At 47.1% G+C, this 22996-nt stretch overlaps 2 protein-coding genes and 1 long non-coding RNA gene across 7 annotated transcripts; 2 read left to right on the plus strand and 1 right to left on the minus strand.

Moving 5' to 3' along the window:
• Positions 1–1372: 1372 nt before the first annotated feature.
• NMNAT1 (nicotinamide nucleotide adenylyltransferase 1) lies at positions 1373–22938 on the minus strand. Of its 5 annotated transcripts, none has more exons than XM_083752812.1 (5): positions 22838–22938; positions 7046–7219; positions 6299–6482; positions 4872–5011; positions 1373–4379 (listed from the first exon to the last, which is right to left on the minus strand). In XM_083752812.1, the coding sequence occupies exons 2-5, from the start codon at positions 7161–7163 to the stop codon at positions 3973–3975; spliced, it is 849 nt and encodes a 282-aa protein (XP_083608938.1). In that variant the 5' UTR covers positions 7164–7219; positions 22838–22938; the 3' UTR covers positions 1373–3972. The 5 variants fall into 5 exon arrangements, with proteins under 5 accessions (XP_083608938.1, XP_083608937.1, XP_083608940.1 ...); XM_083752811.1 differs by lacking the exon at positions 22838–22938 and adding an exon at positions 12333–12705; XM_083752814.1 differs by lacking the exon at positions 22838–22938 and adding an exon at positions 9648–9724.
• Positions 9821–18415, plus strand: LOC310850884 (uncharacterized protein). The gene is made up of 6 exons (XM_083752909.1): positions 9821–9915; positions 12175–12237; positions 14055–14134; positions 15165–15295; positions 16799–16865; positions 17982–18415. The coding sequence occupies exons 4-6, from the start codon at positions 15185–15187 to the stop codon at positions 18110–18112; spliced, it is 309 nt and encodes a 102-aa protein (XP_083609035.1). The 5' UTR covers positions 9821–9915; positions 12175–12237; positions 14055–14134; positions 15165–15184; the 3' UTR covers positions 18113–18415.
• Positions 19058–20044, plus strand: LOC310850937. The gene is made up of 2 exons (XR_014567493.1): positions 19058–19298; positions 19657–20044. It is a non-coding gene; the product is annotated as an uncharacterized lncRNA (long non-coding RNA).
• Positions 22939–22996: the final 58 nt, after the last annotated feature.

Consider the following 22996-nt stretch of genomic DNA (forward strand, 5'->3'; position numbering starts at 1 on the left):
GAGAGAGTACTGTTGTGCTCAAGTGCTGCGTGCAGGATTCCCAGAGGCACATGGCTGGCCACTGTGAAAAGAGGATGTTGGACTAGTTAGGCCTTTGGCCTGATCCAGCAACTTGGCTGTTCTTATGTTTAGATAAGGCTAAGCAGATAAGAGGATGAATAAACTCACATGTGCTACCTTTGCTCTGCAATACGCTACAGCCAAAGTTTATATATATATACGGGGGGGGGGGATAAAACTCAAGTTAATCAGACTATTTTGGGTGGGCAAACACCCTGGTGCCCTCAACAATTTAGCAACTTCTGCAGAAGTAGTTTGCGGTCACAGCAGGGACCTCGAACTCTGACCACATTTCTGGTTCTCCCAAGTCTCTCCAAGCTGCATGACCATCTGGGATTGCAATACCAGACCTCAGAGTCGCCTTCCTGTCCTTCGTGCACCATTGTTCTCTACCTCATGGGATAACAAAAAGGGAACAGTCTTGATTTTTAATCAAAATAGTTCATGCACTCACTTACACATACACCCGTTATGGGCTGTGGTGCCTCTTGCATGCCTAGATGGGGTATGTGTGTGTGTGTGTGTGTGTGTGTGTGTGTGTGTAGAGTGTGGTATGTCAGTACATATGGGAACTAGCTTCTGGTACAAAGGTAACACTTATATTCAGTTCTCCTAGTAGTGTAGCAATAAAACTGCTAGCACATTTGCAAAGCTAAGCAGGGTCTGGTATGGCTTCAAATTGGAAAGGGGGCTGAGTGTTGAGATTCCTGCCTTGCAGGAGGTTGGAGTAAATGACCCCTGGGTCTGTGATTCACCCACTTGTGCCTTCGTATCAATGCACCACTGGAACTTCGCCCTGGGAGTTTGTGAACCTCAGGCTGAAAAATGGTTCTTCGTCCCTCTAATATATAAAGGGATTTGGGATTTGTTGAAAACTCAAGTGGCAATATCCCTTACCCATAGTCTTGCTTGGCTGAGCTGATTTGCTGAGTTTCTCTGACAAGGAAAAAAAGCTTTTTTTCTTAGATCCAGGTGTCAAATGTGGCCTCCAGTCCTGTCTATCTGGCCCTTGGGATTCTTGACAAGCTACACCTCCCCCCAGGCCATGCCTCTCGTTGTCCTTCCTTCTCCCCCTCCTCATGCAGTTCTGCCGGGGTGGACTATGTCCTTCAGCTCTGATCATGCTCCTGCCTTGTCTTGATGGGGGCATGGAGAAGCGAGGGTGTGGGTGGGCGTAGAAACTAGCCCCCTGTACAAAGGTAAAATTTATATTTGTTGCTCTGCCCACCACTGGTATGCAGCCCCTGGAAAGTTGCCAAGAAGGGAAAGGCCCTCCATCCCAGTGCAAAAGGAACACGCTCAGCTTGTGAACTGATTTCGTCATACTGATTTTATTGTAATATTCTAAACTTGTTGAGTAAGGAAGTTATCAAAATATCACATGTTGATCTCCTGGCTCATGCACAGCGCCTCTCTAGCATTGTAAAGTGCAGGGGCACACACACAAGCGCTCTCACACTACAGCATTATGATTTTAAAGGGTTAGTTGTGCAGCTGTGGGGAGGGCAAAGTGCGATTTTGCAATGAAAAGTTGACCGTAAACAAAAAACTCTTGACCCTGTTCTGTTCCTGTTAATTATTCATTTAAAAAATAATTGTAAAGAAGAAAGTCACCAAAAATTGAAAAGGGTATTTGTGTGTGCAGGTATGTTTTACACACACACACACACACACACACACACACACACACACACACACTATACAAGAACATTCAGTAACTGAATAAAGACAAATCCTCATCTGTTACACTCATTATGTGAAACATAACAACACTGATAGCCTTTGTAGGTTTTCTTGTGTGTTGTTCTTTCTCTAGTATGTGATCATTCTCCCCAATCTTACAAAATATAACATACAATAAATGCATTATCGCCTTGTGATTGCTTTGTTGAACGGCAATAATTGCAGGTTGCTAACACATTGTCACAGTTTTTCCTTTTCCTGTTGTTCTTCTTCTCTTGTTTTCACAAGGAACATTCTTGCTCCAGCTAAATTAAATTACTCACTAATATTCTATGTTATTTCTTCATGCAAATCGCAGTATCATTTAATAACATCACCTCAGGGTGGCGGTGGTATATGCTACAACATCTTTTGAGATTTCTTTTAATAGCCCCTATAGTTTATTTCTTGAATCACATGACAGTGCTGGGGGGAAACATACACAAATTCTGTTCAATTGATGTGTGAGTCATGGAAGTTTAAGAGGACCAAAGCTTTGTTGATTTTTCTTTTATTTTCTGTTGGCGGCTCTGAACCAACAGATCTAAAAGATTCAAAGGCATGCAGTCTTTCTGTGAAAAGCATTTCCCAATATGCATTCATGTAGAGAAAAACTGGAGAGGAGACTGAAAACCTCCTCTTGGTTCCTGCTCTTCCTCTTCTGTTGGTCACATATTCCCTTATCTGTCTCCTTTGGGAGCTAGCCATAGCTACTTGTGCATTGATAGCTTACCATAGCTATCTTCAATTCAGAGTCTGCAGCTAGGTTGGAACTGGGTGTGCAAACTCTGGTTTGAGCTAACCATGGTTAAGATTAAAACTGGTGGAAATGTAATTCTGACCACCAGGTTCAGTGTGATACATTCAGTTCACAGTTATCATTGTTACCTGCAAAACAGAGTCTGCAACCACAGTTGGGAAAGTAGGGGCAGGGGTCAAACGAACAAGAGGGGGAGAATGCCACTGAATGTAGGAGCTGGTGAACCCACAAGGCACTTCAAATTCTAGGTGGCATTTAGAGTGGACAAGGGCTATGTGACCAGTTTGCACACCGGAAGAGTAGTCAATCACATATTCTTAGAATCAAAGAAATTCAAAGTAATAAAGCAAGCATTCAACTCTTGTTGCCAAGATGCCAGATTTCAATCAGAAGTGGGTGTGTCCATTCCACCCTTTAGTCACAGTTGTTCTGCAGACTTTACCTCTGGGGGAGGCCAAAGGCTGCACAATAGTGCTTAGCAGCTCAAGGGGACAGCAGAACAGGCCTGAATAACTCCTGGTCCACCCAGCTGGAGGTGATACACTGTGTGTTGTATATACTGACTCATAGTGGGCTCAAAAAACCTCCCAGTCTCGCTACCTGCCTGGGACAGCAAAGAACAGATGGGTTCTGTCTGACCTCAGTGCCCAAAGTTCTGCAGGCCTGTCCTAAAGAAGAGAAGCGCTGGTGCATTACAATCAGGCCTGTTGTTCGTGTGTTTAAGTAGAAGACTCTGCAATGCTTGGGATTCAGGTTCACATAGTTGGGTTGGTTGCCAACCTCTCGACCAGCAGCCAGATCCTGTGCCCTCAACATCAGCTCAACTCACGGGCACTCTCAGGCAATTGTGCCTTGAAAAGAATCACTTGCTGGTTTCCACCGATGAAGATGCTGAGAAAGGCTGAGAAGCTCTGTTTGTGTGTGTGTGTGTGTGTGTGTGTGTGTGTGTGTGTGTGTGTGTGATTTTGACACATCAGCTGGCAACTCTACATAAGGCCCCAGTCCCTGGCATGCAAGGGGATGGCTTTGGGGACTGTGACAGTGCTAAGCTGATAAAACACACTAATAAAACTCTAAGCTGATAAAACTCTCAAAGGTTGCCCCAGCCCTCCCTCTCTCTCCTCCCTTTCCTATCTAAAGATGGACTGTTCAAATTCAATGGGGGTTGGTGCCCATTGGGACTGATGGGGCGTAAGGTAGGGAGCCCAGCGGTGAGTGGAGCCAGAGTCAATGATGGGCAGAGCCAACTCACTCCAATGTTGCCTTCATCCTCCTTGCTGTTGTGTTCTACAAGGGGCATCACTGAGACTAAAGAGGAGGAATGCGACAGCCAGGAACTCTCTAGGAAGGAGGGGTCTGGAGTTATCAAGACTGAAGCTGGCAGGCCAGCGCCACACCTGCCCATATGGACCAGCCCTGCCACCACACCTTCAGTTATTTTTGGCCTCCCTCGTGTATCTCTGCAATGGAGCGAGGATGACTCCTGAATTTTGAACTTCGCTCTCTGCAGTGTACAGGTCGTGCTGCTTGATGTAAGCTCGAACTGCGTCTGGCACCAGGTATCGGATGCTCTGGCCCCTCCGCAAGGCTCTCCGGATCTTGGTGGCAGAGATGTCGTTGGCAATCCACTCCTGCACTACGTGGATGCTCTCCTTGTGCTTCCACAGCACCTCGGATTCGTAGATGAATTTCTGGGCGTCATTCCCCACCCTGCTAACGCACACCATGCCGTGGTTGGCCACGATTTCCGCGATGTCTTCTGCTTTCCAGAGGTTGGGGACTGCAAAGGACTCCAAGATGTCTGTCCCACAGAGCAACTTCAGCTGAGGGGACACACCTAGCAAAATGGGAGGGACAGGAATTATTATTGGGTTAGGAGCTCTGCAGCATTTCCCCCGGTCTAGGACTTAAAGCCAGAGAGCTGTGTGTCCCTGGTGTGAAAACGCTACACATTCAAAGCAGTGTCATGCCATTTTAAAGAGTCATGGGAAGAACCATGGGAGTTGTAGTTTGTTTGCTACGGGTGCTGAGAGTTGTTAGTAAGACCCCTATTCCCCTCACAGAACTACAATTCCCAGAGTTCCCTGGGAAGAGGGATTGATAGTTAAATCCTTTTGGGAACTGTGGCTCTGGGAGAAGGTCTTCTAACAACTCTCAGAACCTTCAACAAACTTCACTTCCCACAATTCTTTGGCGGACTGAACCTTTCAAAACTGCACTGATTTTAACTACTGATTTCAACAGCACACTGGGTTTTTCCCCCATAGATTTTCTGAGCAACGCTGGATACGAGATGGCTGGCTCACTACAATTTTGATATTAAATGAACCTTTTGTTAGGGGTTGATTCCGGCTGACGGGGACTTGCCTGCCCGATTCCCGTTTTCTCTTCCGCCCCGTTTTGTTCAAAGGAGCTACTTCATCAAAGCTGTTAGCGAGACACGAACGTTTCAGCTTCTGCTGGTGATACCTGTGACACAAAAGGATGACTTTAAAAAGCGAAAGAGGGTGTGGTGATATGTTTTTCTCTTTTGGATCCCTTGGGAAAAAACCTCCCCATTCTTATCTATTGCAAATACAGCACCGCATGAACACACAGCACAGCCTACACCAGTCTGGCTGTCCTCCAGATGTTTTAGACTCCAGCTCCCATCAGCTCCCACGTATCATGACCTCGCTGATTGGGGCTGATGGGAGTTGTAGTCCAAACCATCTAGAGAGCAGCAGGCTGCCAAAGGCTAACGTAGTGCATCACAGACAGCTCTCTACCCCAGATTTAGAACACACAAGAGGAGAATAGACTGTTGCAGGGGGACTTACAATCTAGAATCAGAGAGAGGGGAAGCAGCAAAGTAAGGGGAGAGGAATGGAGGCAGGGCTTCCATTTCTGTTGCTGCTGGAGATTGATCCAGCTACCTGGGATTGCAGGAAAATGAATCTCAAACCTTCTGCATGCACAGTATGGTTTCTACCACTGAGCTACGGCCAACTCTTCAGGCATAGGAAGCTGTACTATTTATTATTATTAACAACAACAAGAAGAAAAACAACAACAGTATCATTATCATTATTGAATATTTGTTTTTATTTCTATTTTTAAAAATGTTTTTATTAAAATATTTTCCAGAAGCAACAAGAGTACGCTCAGTGTCTCTGTTTTCATATCGTGGAAACCTTCATACAGGACAATTACAGTCAGTTTGAGACATTTCTGAGATATTTCCAGTCAGTCTGAGGCAATGTGGGATTGAAGGTGGGGGCAGAGAAGTGGGGGGAGGAGAGAGGAGAAAATAGAGGGAGGAAAAAAAGAAAAAGGGAGGGGGAGGAGAGGATAATTAAGCATTTACATCCCACCCTTCCTCCCGAAGGAGACCAGCGTGGCAACCGATAAAAAACCTAGTGTTGCAGCAAAAAAAAACCTGATAGCACATCACAAAGCTAAACAGGGTCTGGCATGGTTTCAAAACAATGAAAACATCTAAAAACATTGTCTAAAAGTAATTCAAATACAGATGCAGGCTGTGACACATCCCCACTTAAAAAGCTTGTTGGAAGGTTGGCCGTATACTGAAGCAGAACCTTGCTCCATCTAGCTCAGTGTTGTCTACACTGACTGGCAGCAGCTCAACAGGGATTCAAGCAGGAGATATTCCCAGCTCTACCTGGAGATGCCTGGGATTGAACCTGGGACCCTCTGAATGCAAAGCGGATGCCCTACCGCTGAGCTACAGTGGGACACACTCAGCCCTGGCAATACCTGAGGACTTTGATGGTCTCTTGCCACTCCTTTTGGTTGCTCTCCCAGTCATCCACTTCCACCCAGTCAGAGCTCTCCGTCGCGAGCCTTGCCATAGTCACCCGGTGCCTTGCGCTGATGAGGCCTTTCTTCTTGTATGCGTCACCCACAGGTGAAATAATCCCTTTCACCACTTTGTATCTCCCTGAATGCAACAAAAGGCAAGAGCCAGGGGGTTGGGTTGTTGGGACGATGGACTAGGGCTGTGCAATAAATCGCCATATTGTTGAATACCAGTACAGTGGACACTCGGGTTGCGAACATGATCTGTGCGGGATGCACGTTCGCAATCCGCGTCTGCGCATGTGCAGGTTGCAATTCGGTGCTTCTGCGCATGTGCGACCACCGAAACCTGGAAGTAACCTGTTCCAATACTTCCAGGTTTCGGCAGTCCGCAGCCCGAAAAAATGCAACTTGAAGCAGCTGTAACCCGAGGTATGACTGTATTGAAATAACATCATGACAAGTGTTTCAAGAAGGCAGTATACTGGTGTATACAGTATACAGCTTCCCAAGGGGTAGCTCAGCTGAACAATATTTTATAGATTATTCGCCACCTGCTTTCTTTGCCCTCTCCCTCCTCTCTCCTAACCGATAAGAAATAAAAAATAAACGATGACACAAACCAGCAAACTACTTAAGCTATTTCTGTATTTGACTGATAAAGTAGGATTCCGAGCTGGTCCTCAAAGGAGCAGCAGGGGTTACCTGTTTCGTGCAGGTGATCTCTTGCCAGTTCGAAGAGTCGGAGGTGCATGTTGGTGATGGGGTTGAAGGACCCGCAGGCCAGGAGCACCACCTCGGTCCTGTCGTCCGAATTCTCCATCTGACTTGGCTGGAGCCACAGATGCAGAGGGAAGGCTGAGTCAACGCCACCACACGCTGCAAGCGAGGAGAAGGAGGAGCTCAGGTTCAGTTTCAAAGGAAGCAATTATATATATATATATCTGAAATACAAGAGGCTAAGCAGAAGTTACCGTCATGTAGACGCACAAAAGGCAGCACCAACAATCTGTCTCAGTACCAGGCAGCTTCCTGTGCTATTGTGGGTTGAGCAAAAGACTGTACAGTGGTACCTTGGTATTCAAACTTAATCCATTCTGGAAGTCCGTTCCAAAACCAAGGCGCACTTTCCCATAGAAAGTAATGCAAAATGGATTAATCCATTCCAAACTTTTAAAAACAGGGATAGGCAAATTCCAGCCCTCCAGATGTTTGGGACTACAACTCCCATCATCCCTGACCACTGGTCCTGTTAGCTAGGGGTGATAGGAATTGCAGTCCCAAACATCTGGAGGGCTGGAGTTTGCCCATGCCTGTTTAAAAACAACCCCTAAAACAGCAATTTAACATGAATTTTACTATCTAACGAGACCATTGTGTCATGTGACAAAGACACATGAGAGCAGAAGCAGCAAAGCAGGCTGGGAAGTGCTGGGACTGCACAATCATTTGGGCCTACTAAAGTTATTCAGGCCTAACTGCTAACTGTTGAGTCACTCTGACATGTGACTCATTCTCCTTATAAGTACAGTAGCAGCCATTTTCTCTCTGTGTTCTCTGTAAGATTTCAGTCAGAGTCAGTAACACTCAAAACGGAAGGGTGGCACTCAAATCAATGTAACACTCAAAACAGAGCATGTTCGGCTTCCAGAAAAAGTTTGCATTCTGGAACACTTACTTCTGGGTCTGCAATGTTTGGGTTCCAAGTTGTTTGAGTACCAAGGTGTTTGAGAACCAAGGTAGCACTGTAGTTCATCAGTTGGGAAATCTGCTTTTGTGTGAAGGAGATCCCAGGCTATTTATTTATTTATTTTATTTACATGCCACCTTTTATCCGAAGATCACAGGGCAGTTTACAACATACAGTGGTACCTCTAGATATGAACGGGATCCATTCCGGAGCCCTGTTCTCATCTAGAGATAAACGTATCTAGCGACGGCATGTCTGCGCGCGCACGCGTGCGTCACTTTTCGCCGCCTCTGCGCATGCCGTCATTTTGAGTGCATGCGCATGCGCAAGCGACGAAACCTGGAAGCTCTGTTACTTCCGGGTTGCCGTGCAGCGCAACTCGAACATGCTCAACTCGAAGCGTATTTAACCCGAGGTATGACTGTATAAGCACTAAATTAATAATAATAATAATAATAATAATAATAATAATAATAATAATAATACAATTAAAAAACCTTTCCTCATGAAATAACCAGACAGTTGTCAACTGGAGAATAAACAGGATGTTCATTCTCCCTTTCAAAAGGGGCAAGACAATTAGTTGCAACCAAGAGGTTGTGACTGAGGTTGTGACACAGATGAGTGATGTGAAATTGTTGCAACTTCAATGTAGGAGAAAAATTCATCTCTCTTCTTTCATCCCTTTTAACATTGTTTCCTTTACTTCTCACTTTCAACCCCTCTTACTTTTCTGCTCTTCTCATGTCACCACTTGCAAAAATCTAGCACGGATCAAACCTTGCACAGGGAACTATAGCTCTACTGCAATGCGTTGCCACAGTTAAATGTGCAGACATTACGCAGACTCTTACCAATTTGTAGCTGGCAGCTTTCCAATGTTGCCTTGTAGCTTTTTGCCCCTTCTCCAGCAAAATCAGAATTAAGCAAACTATGAACAATTTCAGACATACGCAACATGTATGAGAAAATACACTTGTTTTATTCAAAACCAGTTGCAGAGCCCAACTTTCTCCATCGCTACCCAGACAGTAAATAAATCACTGAGAATTCCAGCAGGGCCTTAAAGAAAACACAGTGTTTTGGCCCTATCCCACAGGCCTCAAGCCCTGGACTCCCACTTTCAAAACTGCCCTTTAATCTGCAAACCTAAAGTTCCACTATTTGTTGACTGAATTTTTTTTATTTCATAAAATTCACATGCTGCTTCACTGCAAAACAAGCAAACCCACCAACGTCAAAGCAGCGCACTGCGGTTCCAACAGTGAGAGGGGGGAAATAATAATTTAAGCGTTCCGCCAAAACCCTCAGCAATTGTCAAGTGAGAAAAATTTTGGAACCCCTGCATTGGAACTTTTCCCATTAGGCCCCAGCGTGGTAGAAGCTGGAGTCCTTGCATCAGAAGATGCCAAGAGAGTTCTGTGGTGGAGGAAAGGCAGTGGGTTGCCTCGTTCAGAGATGGGGATCCTGCTGGTCCCTCCCGAGTGTTTGCTGGACTCTCAACTCCCACCAGCTCCATCCAGCAAGGGCAATAGGCAGGGATGATGGGAGTTGTAGTCTTCGGAGCTCCGCCCCGGGCTAGAAACGTGGGGGAATGAATGAAAGCGATCCTGTAACCTGATCGAGCAATCAGCTGAAAGCTCCCGGGCAGCAGCCGGTGCTGCCTGCCGCCGCCTGCACCAGGTCGCCTGCCTTTAGGGAAACGAGCAGCGGCCGCACGGGACGGCGATCCGTGGGGGGCTTACGCGGGCCGCGCAGAGGGCGATCCAGGGGCCGGAGGAAGACGGCGGCAGCGAGAAAGCCCGACCACTGCGGCTGCAGAGAGGCTGCAAGCGGCGACTTGGCCAGGCGGTGCCGAACCTCATCGAGGCATCTGGTGCTGCTGGTAAGGTTAAAAGGGGGAAGGAAATGGTGAAGGGGCCGAGTTCCCTAACAGAGCTGTGCTGGGGGTCTCCCCGTGGTTGAAGCTGTCAGTCCCCCCTCCTCCTTGAAGATTTCTGTAGATGAGGAGGAAGACTCAGTCCTGCTCATATGAACTCCACGCATGCTCAGGAACACTGCCTCTCTTGGATGTTGTGGATTTCTAAATATCCAGTGTATGCAATTATCACCCCACCTCCACTCTAATATTAAATATACATACCACTCCTTCCCTCCCCCCCCATCAGATGTCTCTAACCACAGGTAAAGGTAAAGGGACCCCTGACTATTAGGTCCAGTCGTGGCCGACTCTGGGGTTGTGGCGCTCATCTTGCTTTAGTGGCCGAGGGAGCTGGCATACAGCTTCCAGGTCATGTGGCCAGCATGACTAAGTCGCTTCTGGCAAACCAGAGCAGCGCACGGAAGTGCTGTTTACCTTCCCGCCGGAGCTGTACCTATTTATCTACTTGTACTTTGACGTGCTTTCGAACTGCTAGGTTGGCAGGAGCTGGGACTGAGCAACGGGAGCTCACCCCGTCGCGGGAATTTGAACCGCCAACCTTCTGATCTGATCAGCAAGTCCTAGGCTCTGTGGTTTAACCCACAGCGCCACCCGTGTCCTTGTCTCTAACCATAACCACACACATAATACGCATTGTGAGGTAGAGGCACTCTGTACACGCTCAAGAACTCGTTTCTGAGAAGCCCTGTTTTAATTAAATGTTAGTTATATGCCATTATGTGCTCCCTGAGGAGGCAGTGGCAAGCTAGATGCCTCTGGGGAGACCCAAAGCATGACTCCAGCACAACAGCACAAGAACCAGCATCCTGCTTCCTAACTGGAGGGAGAGCATAGCCATTGTGGGTAGTAATATCCAGTTGTAGAGCATAACCATCCCAGCTAGTAGCCACTTATGCCCTCTCCTCCATGAATATGTTTTGATCCTCTTTTACACCTGGTGCCCTCTGGATGTTTTGGATTTGATATCCCGCTTTATCACTACCCGAAGGAGTCTCAAAGCGGCTAACATTCTCCTTTCCCTTCCTCCCCCACAACAAACACTCTGTGAGGTGAGTGAGGCTGAGAGACTTCAGAGAAGTATGACTAGCCCAAGGTCACCCATCGGCTGCATGTGGAGGAGTGGGGAAAAGAACCCGGTTCACCAGGTTATGAGTCCACCGCTCTTAACCACTACACCACACTGGCTCTCCTACAACTCCCATCAGCTCCAGCCAACCACACTGATGGGAGCTGTAGCATGAGGTGCCTGGAGACTGACTCCCAAAATCTGTAAGGCCCCAAGTTGAGCAAAGAACTGGTAGGCTTCTGGTCTTGCGTTAAATTTTCAGAAGAACCAACCTACTGATCCTAAGGTGAGACTCTGCTCTTCCTCCCCAGGTTCTCGGGAGATCCGCTATGATCCATTTCTGCCTAGTTCACACATCCTACCACTTCAGCCGACGGTTGCCAAAGCGCCACCGACTCAGACTGTAAGAACCCTTATCTCGGGCGTACCAGCGTCTTGGGCTATGCTGGCTGGGGCTGTTGGGAGGTGTATCGTAGAATCATGGAGTTGGAAGGGATCTCCAACAGTCATCTAATCCAACCCCCTGCAATGCAACGTGCATCTGGATAAGCACCAGGTTGGGGAGAGGAGGCTGGTCCAATGTTACCCAACTGCAGCGCCAAGCTGCTCCTTGTTGACTTCGGTGGTTGGGTTGCAAGAAAAAGAACCTGCCACTTAACACGCTGCTTGCAAGTGACCGCCAGAACTATGGAACTGTGGGAGATTTCCCCCAAGGGTTGGCAGGTGACTAGTGTGCACTGGGACCAGTGGGGCAGAAGGCAGGGAGTTGAACAATAAGTGGGGCCAGAGAATTCTAGTTTTCTCCCCATCCTCCGAAGGAGAAGCTGAGGTTGGTGGGACAGCACCCCATTCACCCTATTGGATCAGCCTCCACAGGTAACAGCGTGTTATGAGTGTTGGGCTAGGAGCTGGGCACGGCCAGGGCTCAAATCCGTGTTCAGCCATGAAGCTCACTGGTTGTGACTGTGGGTGTGTGTCTCCACCTAACCTACCCCATAGGGCTGTTGTGAGGATAAAAATGGGGAGGATGTAAACCAAGCACGCCACGCCTAAAGCTCTTTGAAGGAAAGGTGGGATACAGATGCAATAACATAAAAATAAACAAACGCCATTGTTTTTTCTCTTTCCCCCCTTAGGCAGTTTGCAATATTTGCCCTTGGAATTGCTGCTTTCATTTTCCAGCTCTACATCTTGCTAAGGTACAAAGCAAGGGACATTGCTATTGATGTTTTTGTTGTTTTTTTTAAAAAATCCACCTGTCTTGCTTGCGACGACTCTCGACACCTTTGCGTACCTTCCAGAACGTGGGGGGAGCTGGCTGGAATATCCCGAGGTGGTGACGCTGAGAAGAGAGAGCTCGCAGCCTGGCCCATGAAGATTTTGGAATTGGTTTTGGGTGTCTTTATTGGTTTAAATCTCTGTTGGCAAGAAGGCTATCGGGTCTTTCGCCCCTTGACGGGCTGAGGGTTCAAACTCCAAACCTGAAGGGCTGAAAATTCAATGGGAGGTTTCTGTGGGACTGTTTTGGGGTTACGTTAACAGCTTCAGGGACTGTGGTCACCAGGCCCTGTGTAAGGTGCCATTATGATAGGAAGGTGCATCAAAAGCAGAAGGAGCCCACCTTTCCAGGAGTTGCTGGACTACAACTCCCATCATCCCAAACCATAGGTCATGCTGGCTGGGGATGATGAGAGTTGGAGTCCAACAACTTCTGGAGGGTGACTCAGACTCCTCATTCCTGATGTAGAACAGTGGTAGAGAAACATTTTCAGCCCGAGGGCCGCATCTCCTTCTGGAAAATCTTCCAGGGGCCACATGCTGGTGGTGGGCAGAGCAACAGATGCAAATTTTCCCTTGCTCCACAGGCTAGTTCCTGCACTCACACACACACCATGCAGGCAAGCAAGAGGCATGAACAAAGCGGAAGGACACATTCCAACCAGGCAAAAACACTCAAGGAAGGCCAGTGAGGGATGTAGGCTGGAGAGAGGGTGTGTTGTGTGGAGAGGGGATGCCTGAGGCTCAGAGAGAGATGGAGGGCCACATTTGGCAGAAAGGATGTGGATTGCCTTCTGTTTAGATCTCTCAACAAGCGCTGTGCAAAAGCCCTTGAAGAATTGGAGAATCCCTGCCTAACATCTTGAGACATTGGTTGCAGGAAACGACACTGGTCTAGCTCAGGTGCGGGAATCTGTGGCCTTCCAGATATGGACTGCAACTTCCAGATGTGGACTGCAACTCCCATCAGCTCCAGCAAGCACAGCCAATGGACAAGGATGATGGGAGCTGTAGTTCAGCCACATCTGGGGGACAAAATGCTTTCCCAGTGGCATAAGGAGGGCTAGGGATTGAGAAACAGGCCTGAGGAGATGCATTTGGCCTCTAGCCTGAGTTGCAGTTGCAGAAGGTCCAAGGTTCAACCTCACCCCACTCTCAGCATTGCCAGTTACAACGTGGTGGGGAAGGCCTGTCTCTGCTTCAGCCCCTGCAGAGTGGCCGTCAGTCAGAGCAGGCAACACTGGTCCAGATGACCAGATACGAGGCCGTTTCCTGTGCTCCTAACCTGCACTCCTGGCTTTGTGCTGTACAAAAAAGCAGGGCTATTTGTATCCTGCAACTGTGAGTACAGATATTGATAGCCGGCACAGAATTTAGCATCTAGAGAACCCACAGCTTCTGATTAAAGAAGATACAAGAATCAAGTTTCTAGCTCTTAAGGTGGCCGAGGCAGGTGTAAAACTGCAAGGATGAAGCCAAAAGGGAGACCAGAACTTGCCAAGGGAAGAGCTTTGTTGCCTTGAACTAGCATGAATTAATACAAATAATGGACAAATATATAGAAATGTGCATAAATTATACAGGTGGAGGAATTAAGCTTTTCTTGGCAAAGCACTGGAATTACCCTGGTGCAAACTTTCGGGTGTGTATACATCCCAGGCTATATAAGAAGAAGCACATGTTGACCCAAACCATTTGGTTCAAGATCCACAGTGGTTCCTCAACCCATTTTTTCCAGACCTAGATCATCTCATTACTGTGGTCTGCCCCTTCTCTACAATCTGGTTGGAAGCATCATCTTTACGTTCTTCACCATTGGTAGGTAAACCATGGTTTGTCTAGCTCTCTTGCCATTGCCTGGTGGGCTGAATTATATGCCCAGAAGGATTTTGTTCATCCAGAATTTGCGTGGTTTTTTTTAATATGTCAAGGCTAGCAAGGGTGCAATTTAAGGGGTTGTATACTGAAGGCAGTCGAGGGTCTCTTGGTGCACAGAACGGGGGCCAAATGGAGGGTTTGTACGGGCAGAGGGCACCACCTGGGAGTTGTCACTCATTTGCACACTCCATTTGGGGGCCTTTCCTTGAAGCTGCCCACCATCATCAAGGTAGTACTGGGGGCAAATATTAGGAATCCAGGTGTGCATCACTGCAGAATGCTGGATTAAGCTGTGAAACTCATTGCCACAAGAAACGTGGAATGGCAGCCAGCATTTTCTTATTTTTAAAGCTTCTAGGTAAATCTGTGGCTGTTAAGCAAGGCAGCTGGAACTTGGAGGTTTAGTATTTCTGTGACATGCATGCACAGTTGAAATAGCCTACAATTTCTTGAAACATCACACATAAGCCAGCTGCTGAACTCTGCATGCAGAACGTCCCAGGTTCAATCCCCAGCATTTCCAGGTTGGGCTGGGGGTGTCCCCTGTCTAAAACCCTGGAGAGCAACTGCCAGTCATTGTAGACAATACTGAGTGACATGGACTAGTGGCCTGACTCTGCAGCTTTCTGTGTTTAAATCAGCCTTTTATTCAGAACCATGAGGACTGGGATTTTACTTTGTGTTTAGGGGAATGACCATAGCTCTGTGGCAGATCATCTACTTTGCATGCAGACAGTCCCAGGTTTGATCCTTGACATCTCCAGGAGGGATGGGAGATAACCCAGCCTGAAACCCTGGAGAGCGGCTGCCAGTCAGTGTAGGCAATACTGACATAGATGGCCTAGTGGCCTGCCTCCAGCTAAGGCAGCTTCCTAACTTGATACATGACCTGTCAACAGCCCTGCATCCTGCCTGTCTCTGTACAAGTGCATTTTTAGCACTCTTAATGCTCCCCCTCCCATCTTTTCAGGGCTGGCTTTGCTTCTGGTCATGCTGGAACCAGTTCCATGGGAGCTGAAGACCACTTTCTTCATCTTTGGGGGTGCCTCTTTTGCAAAAGGAGTTTGCACCATCGTATTTACTGCCTTAGCCACAGAATGCGTGAGTAATTGCTGATTCTGTTATATTTAAGGTAAAGGGGACCCCTGACCATTAGGTCCAGTCGTGGCCGACTCTGGGGTTGCGGTGCTCATCTTGCTTTATTGGCCGAGGGAGCTGGTGTACAGCTTCCGGGTCATGTGGTCAGCATGACTGAGCCGCTTATGGCGAACCAGAGCAGTGCACGGAAAAGCCGTTTACCTTCCCGCTGGAGGGGTATCTATTTATCTACTTGCACTTTGACGTGCTTTCAAACTGCTAGGTTGGCAGGAGCAGGGACCAAGCAACGGGAGGTCACCCTGTTGCGGGGATTCGAACCGCCAACCTTCTGATCGGCAAGTCCTAGGCTCTGTGGTTTAACCCACAGCACCACCCGCGTCCCTCTGTTATATTTAGGCATGCATAAAACCAAAAGCTTACCCCATCCCTCAAGCTAGCAGAATAAGGGGAGGCTTTTGGGTGGCCCTAACCAGAGGTCCTACACAATTTGTTTCAAAATGGAATTCTGGGCTGGAGGAATTCCAAGTTTTGTTCCCTCATATAAGCAGCTCTTGAGTTGTTCACAGAGTTTTTGGAGCTCAAGAGCTGATTATACCATCGCTCAGTGGTAGGGCACTTGTTTGCATGCAGAAGGCTCAGGGATCAATCCCCAGTATCTCCAGGCAGGGCTGGGAATGTTCCCTGTCTGAAAACCCCAGAAAGCCATTGCCAGTCAGTGTAGACATGTTGAGCTGGATGGACCAATGGTCTGACTCAGAATAAAGAAGCTTCCTACATCATAACGGAAGGGCTGTAATTTAATAACTCTTTGGTACAGTCAAACCGCAGTTCCCAAATGCCTCCGTTATAGTACGTTTCGGCCCCTGAATGCCAAAAACCCAGAAGTAACTTCTGGTTTTCGAACGATTTTCAGAAGCCAAACAGCTTCCAAGGAGGTTTTTTTTCTTTTTTCTCCACTGGCTTTGCCGACCACCCTTTGATCCTTGGTTGTCAAATGTTTCAAAAGTCGAATGGTCTTCCAGAATGGATTACATTCAACAACCGAGGTTTGACTGTATTTCCATATATTTATTACAGTGGTACCTCAGGTTAAGTACATAATTCGTTCTGGAGGTCCGTTCTTAACCTGAAACTGTTCTTAACCTGAAGCACCACTTTAGCTAATGGGGCCTCCTGCTGCTGCTGCGCCGCCAGAGCACGATTTCTGTTCTCATCCTGAAGCAAAGTTCTTAACCCGAGGTAGTATTTCTGGGTTAGCGGAGTCTGTAACCTGAAGCGTATGTAACCTGAAGCGTATGTAACCTGAGGTACCATTGTATTTGATCTGCAATCTGACTTGGGAGTAGGCTGTCTTGAAGACAGTAGGGCACGCTCCCAATGCATGGGGTTGTTATTCTGACCCTTATGGGATCTCACTAGATTGTAAGTCTGAAGATAGGACCTTATCATTAAAAAAAAATTGTTTAAGCTCTTTTTCTAACGAATGGACTGTTGTGTCTTCCATAGGCCAAAACCACTCCTGAGCTTTATTACTTATCAGTGACTCTCTCGGTGAGCAGTCTAGTATCAACCGGTAGGTATCATGCTTCCTCTTTGTGCTAAAACAACCTTCCTCTTCAACTCAGTGCCCTCCAGATATTTTTGATTACAACTCTCATCAGCATGGTCAATAGTCAGGGATAGTGGAAGCTGGAGTCCTATAATATCTGGAGGGCCACATGCTAAGGTCAGATTAGGCTGTGACATTAAATGCATATTTTCCATTTTACATGGCAGGTTTTTGGTTTAAACATGAATAACATCCACTTTGTGGGTCGAAACTATTCAGACTGCAGCAGGCACAAAGCAGAGATTAAAGAGATCTGCAATGGTGGTCTGTTTGTTACCGGGCCACATTCAAGGTGTTACTACAGTGGTACCTCAGGTTAAGTACTTAATTCGTTCCGGAGGTCCGTACTTAACCTGAAACTGTTGTTAACCTGAAGCACCACTTTAGCTAATGGGGCCTCCTGCTGCTGCCGCGGCGCCGGAGCACAATTTCTGTTCTTAACCTGAAGCACAATTTCTGGGTTAGCGGAGTCTGTAACCTGAAGCGTATGTAACCTGAAGCGTATGTAACCCGAGGTACCACTGTATTGGCATATAAAGCCCTTAACAGCTTGGGGCCAGTTTACTTGCAGAAGCATCTTACCCCATATGCACTGACCTGACTGCTTCAGTCTGCAGTACTGGCACTGCTGCAGGTTCGACATAATACTTGTTCCGTAGTTGAAAAAAATCATATTTTTTTTAGTGTGGGGGCACCTATACTTTGGAACTCCTTGCCTATTGACACCAGGCGGGCACCTTCACAGTACTCTTTTCAGTGCCTGCTCAAAACATGCTTATTTAAAGAAGCCTATCCAAAAGCTTCAACGCTGATGTGTTCCATTTTGGGAGTTTTAGCAAATATTTAGGCAAAAGAGAAAAAGGAAGTTGCATTTACCGTTACGCATGCACACAAAGGATTGGCTTTTCAAATGCTCACACACACAGTTGTTTTTCACTATCATGAGGACTAGTAGCTTTAACAAATGAAAAGAAAGCTGAAATATTTTGGGTCTCTCCTGATATTTTGCACTTGCACAGCAAATTCAAAAGTGTGCTATCTTTTCTTCTAATGGCATCCACCCCCCACCCTACTTTATAGCATTTTTCTCTGTCCTGGGACTATTTTGGCTTGTGAACGTGGTTTTTCCTGGCTCGATACTGAACAAAGAGACTAAGATGGGGATCTGTTACGAGCCAGTCTCCGAGTGTGGCTGCCTGTGGCACATCTGACCAGTAATCTGCCAGGGGCTGGATTCGTCTGCCCCTACCACGATGAGCGCCCTGCTAAAGTGCCTTCCGTTCTTTCTCTCTTTTCGAAACGGACTGATCTCTGCAGCAGACACAGTGGGAAGACCTTCAGATCTGGGGATATTCATAGCCAAAGATTTTAACTATTCATTAAGCAGCCTTTTGAGGTGCAGTAGGTGGGGGCTTTCAGGATTCTTTTTAAAGGATAGCTCTGGGAGGCTGTTGGCTTTCCAAATCTTTTTGTAGAAAATTCTACTAATTTTTAAAAAAGAGTAATATTTTTTTAAAAATCCACAGATACTTTTTTTGTGGGAAGGGAGCAAAACAGTAAGCCCTCAAAGCCTTTTCCTCCTTTTGTATGTGTACTCCTGACTTAATGTAGCAGCTCCTTGCAGCAGATTAACTGGGAGAGGGTTGCTATGGGAACGGGTATGGAACAAGAGACAGATGAAGGCGATGCTCCAGAGCTCCAGTTTCAAAGTGAGGGGAGTAGCCTGTTCTCAAGTCAGCCGCTTTTATCTTTAAGGGGACTTTTTAGGAGGGTGCTTTCTTCTCCAACAGAAAGATTTCAGGTAGCTCCCCCCCCCCCCCCCGCCAGGCTGAAGGGACATGCAGCTGTGTAGAGGCGATCTGAAAATTCCCTTTTGCAGAGCAGTTTGTTAAAATAGTCACAGATTGTATATTCCTGGGAAGGGAGGCTCTAACTCTCCAGATAATGGCCTGGCTTTAGGGTATGTGCTTGTGTGTGTGAAGTTTAGCTTGCTGCACAAATGGATTATTAAATGATATGCCAAAATGGCTTCTAAGCGGATCTCTTCATCATGTGATCAGACTTCACAGTACAAAGCTGGCACCACCTTCTTCTTCTTCTTCTTCTTCTTCTTCTTCTTCTTCTTCTTCTTCTTCCCCCACCCATCAGGCTGGGTTTCTCCACCTACTGCAGCAGTGGTCAAACTTTTCCAAGGAGAGGGCCACATTCTCCCCTGGGCAAGCTTTGGGGGCCATCTGCCACTGAAGGGCATAGTCTGGGGCAAAATATGTATACAGGCACTGGCAAAAAAGTGGATGGAGCAATGGATGGGGCTGTTACCTTTATACAGCAGGGTTGAGTTGTTGTGAAGAGGAAATCAGAGTTACATATAAATTAAGAAGGGACGCAGGTGGCGCTGTGGGTTAAAGCCTCAGCGCCTAGGACTTGCCGATCGAAAGGTCGGCGGTTCGAATCCCTGCGGCGGGGTGCGCTCCCGCTGCTCTGTCCCAGCGCCTGCCAACCTAGCAGTTCGAAACCACCTCCGGGTGCAAGTAGATAAATAGGGACCGCTTACCAGCGGGAAGGTAAACGGCGTTTCCGTGTGCGGCTCTGGCTTGCCAGAGCAGCGATGTCACACTGGCCACGTGACCCGGAAGTGTCTCCGGACAGCGCTGGCCCCTGGCCTCTTAAGTGAGATGGGCGCACAACCCCAGAGTCTGTCAAGACTGGCCCGTACGGGCAGGGGTACCTTTACCTTTACCTTATTGAAATATAGTAATATGTAATACGTTTGGATTGGAAATAGATCTTACTCTGCTTTTTAAAAAGCAGCCAATCTAGTGATCAGCAATGAATGAGGAGCTAACTCCTGTAGAACTCTCTCTATTGAGGTATTATCAAACCTCACATTTGTTTCACAATGAATTTGAAAGTATTTAGGAAGCCTTAAAATTTTTTCAAAACTATTTTGTCTTCAGGAATGGATGAATTTAAGCAAAGTTACAATTCTGATCTAGTAGTATTAAACAATTCAGAGTTAGATCATGTCAGAGTTCCTGGTCAAGACTTTTGATTACCCCAGGGAACATGCAGTACAATCTTTTTACTGTGAAATGGCTTTGAAATATTTGATTGGAACAAATTAATAAATGGAATTAAATAAATCCTGAGCATGCTTATACAGAAATCACCCTCATTAAGCACAAGGGGCCTTAAAAAGGTGGAAATTAAGATTTCATTTAAACTATTCGTCTCAGCCCAGTGACTCTTAGACAAAATAGAAGCAAAACATCTGGCTGTTTCTGACTTTGGCTTCCTTTATAATCATACACCCTGATCCTGTATATTAGGGGTGGCTAGCCTGTATGATTTTCTAGAGGTTGCTGAACTACAACTTCCATCAGTGGGGGCAGGACTGGCCATGTAGCTGACACATACTCCCATGCACCACACCCCAACAGCAACCCAAACATACAGATTTTCTCTGTGCATTGTATCCAATGCTAGTCCACAGCCAGTGTAGTGCAGTGGTTAGAATGTCAGATGAGGACCTGGGTTTAAATTCCCACTCAGCCATGAAGCCTTTGGTCAGTCACAGTCTCTCAGCCTAACCTACAGCAAAGGAGTGTTGCAAGGAAAAAAATGGTTAAGGGGGAGAGAACTGTGTATGCCAACACTGAGTTCCTTGGAGGAAAGGTGGGATATGAATATAGGGGAAGTTTGGCAAAACCGTGTAGTGTAGTGGTTAGCGTGATGGACTAGGACCAGGGAGGCCAGGGTTCAAATCCCCACTCAGCCATTAAGCTCACTGGATGACTTTGGGCAGTCACTGCCTCTCAGCGCTAACCCACCTCACAGTGTTGTTGTGGGGCTTAAATTAAGGGGCAGAAGTATGTACACCACTTTGAATTCCTTGGAGAAAGAATGGGATATATAACTACTATAATACTAACGGTAATACTAAAAAAAGAGTCTTACTTAGAGTAGACTGTACACAGAGGAGAGCCATTTAAGTTAAAAAATGTGAGTAATGTAGTTCCACTAATTTCAGTGGATCTACTCTGAGGGGACTTACTTGGTTATCAATTTTTGCCAGGAAGAGCTTTCACCTGCTAAATGTCTACATGTCACACTGCTGTAAAAGGTATAAGAATGTGGCTGGCTTTAAAAAAAACCAAAAAAGCACCTCTCCTACACTCAACCTTTCAGAGAAGTTGATACCAATTATTCACCTGCAGAGAAAATGCAGCCTCATGGGGCCTCATGAAGAACTGGGCTGCAGATCAACAGAATGACCCACCATACACACTATTTCCACTGTGATGGATTTTCTGCCAAATGTACCACAAGGCGGTTTCAAATTGGCTGGCACTAAAGTACTTTTGTGCTCCCCTCTGCACCTTAGAGTGACTTCCTGCAGCCTGCTGAGCCACGTACAGGAGTAGCAGATTGGATACACTATTATTATTTTAAAGGTTCATACAAAATGTTAAAGCACAGACTTCCTCTTTCTATGTCTTAAAACATGAAGACATCTCTCACCTCCCATCCACAACACCCCCTCATTACCTAAATTTCACCATAGCCTTGATTACAGGGAAGGGCTATAGCTCTGTGGTAGGGTGTCTGCTTTGCATGAAGAAGGACCTAGAGTCAATTCCCAGCTAGGGCTGGGAGATACTCCAGCCCCAAACCCTGGAGTGCTGCCAGTCAGTGCAGACAATACCAAGCTAGATGGGCCAATAGCCTGACCCAATATAAGGCAGCTTGCTATGTTCCTACATTTGGAAGGGCTACCAGGTAACAGCATAGAATCATAGAACTACAGAGTTGGAAGGAACCTTGAGGGTCATCAACCCTCTTCAGTGCAGGAATTTCAGCTAGATTATACATGACAAATGGCCATTCAACCTGTTTAAATGCCTCCAAGAAAGGAGAGTCCACCATTTCTCATGGCCAGTGTCAAACAGCTCTTGCCAAGTTCTTCCTGATGGTTAGTCAGAATCCTCTTTCTTGCAATTTGAAGCCATTGGTTCAGGTCCTACGCTTTGGAGCAGGAGAAAACAAGCTTGCTCCATCCTCATTGGGACAGCCGTTCAGATATTTCAGGATGGTGATCATTTCTCCTCTCATTCCCCCCTTTACCATGCTAAACATCTTTTTGGCAGGGGTGAAATCCCTCTTCATATCTCCAGCCCTTTGCCCTTATATTTATAACTTATGGTTTTATTCCATGAGCTGTCCTGGGTGCTGTGACTGAAGATCACAAATATAATTTTAAGAAATGAATCCTCAGTTGCCCATTCTTAATTCTAACCCTTTCTGAAAAAAGCTACCACACTTTTACAGCTGCATGAACGTGTATATCTCGACTGGATACATCCCCCCCCCCCCGTGAATGCAGGTTAAAATTGGCATTCGCCATCACTCACAAGCACGCTAAATATGAACAATATCAACTTCTATTACCACCGCACTACTTTCTGCCTCCGGGGTCATCCAAGGGTCCCCTGATTTCACTACAGCTCCGTCCCCTCACCGGTTCATCAGTCGCCATTAAAAACCCCTGCACTAATCCAAAACAACTCACCCATTCCTCATATCGCGACCACATAAAGGTAAAGGTAAAGGTACCCCTGCCCGTACGGGCCAGTCTTGACAGACTCTGGGGTTGTGCGCCCATCTCACTTAAGAGGCCAGGGGCCAGCGCTGTCCGGAGACACTTCCGGGTCACGTGGCCAGCGTGACATCGCTGCTCTGGCGAGCCAGAGCCGCACACGGAAACGCCGTTTACCTTCCCGCTGGTAAGCGGTCCCTATTTATCTACTTGCACCCGGAGGTGCTTTCGAACTGCTAGGTTGGCAGGCGCTGGGACCGAGCAGCGGGAGCGCACCCCGCTGCAGGGATTCGAACCGCCGACCTTTCGATCACATAAGGTCCCCTAAATGGGTTCTTACCAGTTTGGAGGGCGCCACTTCCCCGACAGATTCCGGCCAACAACGCTTTAGGGACGGAACCGAACTGTTCGGGTTTGGCCGACTGCGGGGGAATAGTATTGCACGAGTACCTACAGGGAAGCTTCTTATTGGTCGCGGGCGCCGAAAGAGGTGCCGTGT

The sequence above is a fragment of the Podarcis gaigeae genome (genome assembly GCF_964106915.1).
Source record: "Podarcis gaigeae genome assembly, chromosome: 8".
NCBI lineage: Eukaryota > Metazoa > Chordata > Lepidosauria > Squamata > Lacertidae > Podarcis > Podarcis gaigeae.

What these genes read in the sequence shown, in the direction of transcription:
- NMNAT1 (XM_083752810.1), bottom strand. Translation starts at nt 8,990, where the DNA reads ATGTTGCGTATGTCTGAAATTGTTCATAGTTTGCTTAATTCTGATTTT. An exon ending in AAGCTGCCAGCTACAAATTG is followed by an intron (nt 7,220 to 8,884) that starts GTAAGAGTCTGC and finishes CCTCGCTTGCAG; the next exon opens with CGTGTGGTGGCGTTGACTCA. An exon ending in AGATCACCTGCACGAAACAG is followed by an intron (nt 6,483 to 7,045) that starts GTAACCCCTGCT and finishes TGTTGCATTCAG; the next exon opens with GGAGATACAAAGTGGTGAAA.
- LOC310850884 (XM_083752909.1), top strand. Translation starts at nt 15,185, where the DNA reads ATGCTGGAACCAGTTCCATGGGAGCTGAAGACCACTTTCTTCATCTTT. An exon ending in CTGCCTTAGCCACAGAATGC is followed by an intron (nt 15,296 to 16,798) that starts GTGAGTAATTGC and finishes TGTCTTCCATAG; the next exon opens with GCCAAAACCACTCCTGAGCT. An exon ending in GAGCAGTCTAGTATCAACCG is followed by an intron (nt 16,866 to 17,981) that starts GTAGGTATCATG and finishes CCTACTTTATAG; the next exon opens with CATTTTTCTCTGTCCTGGGA.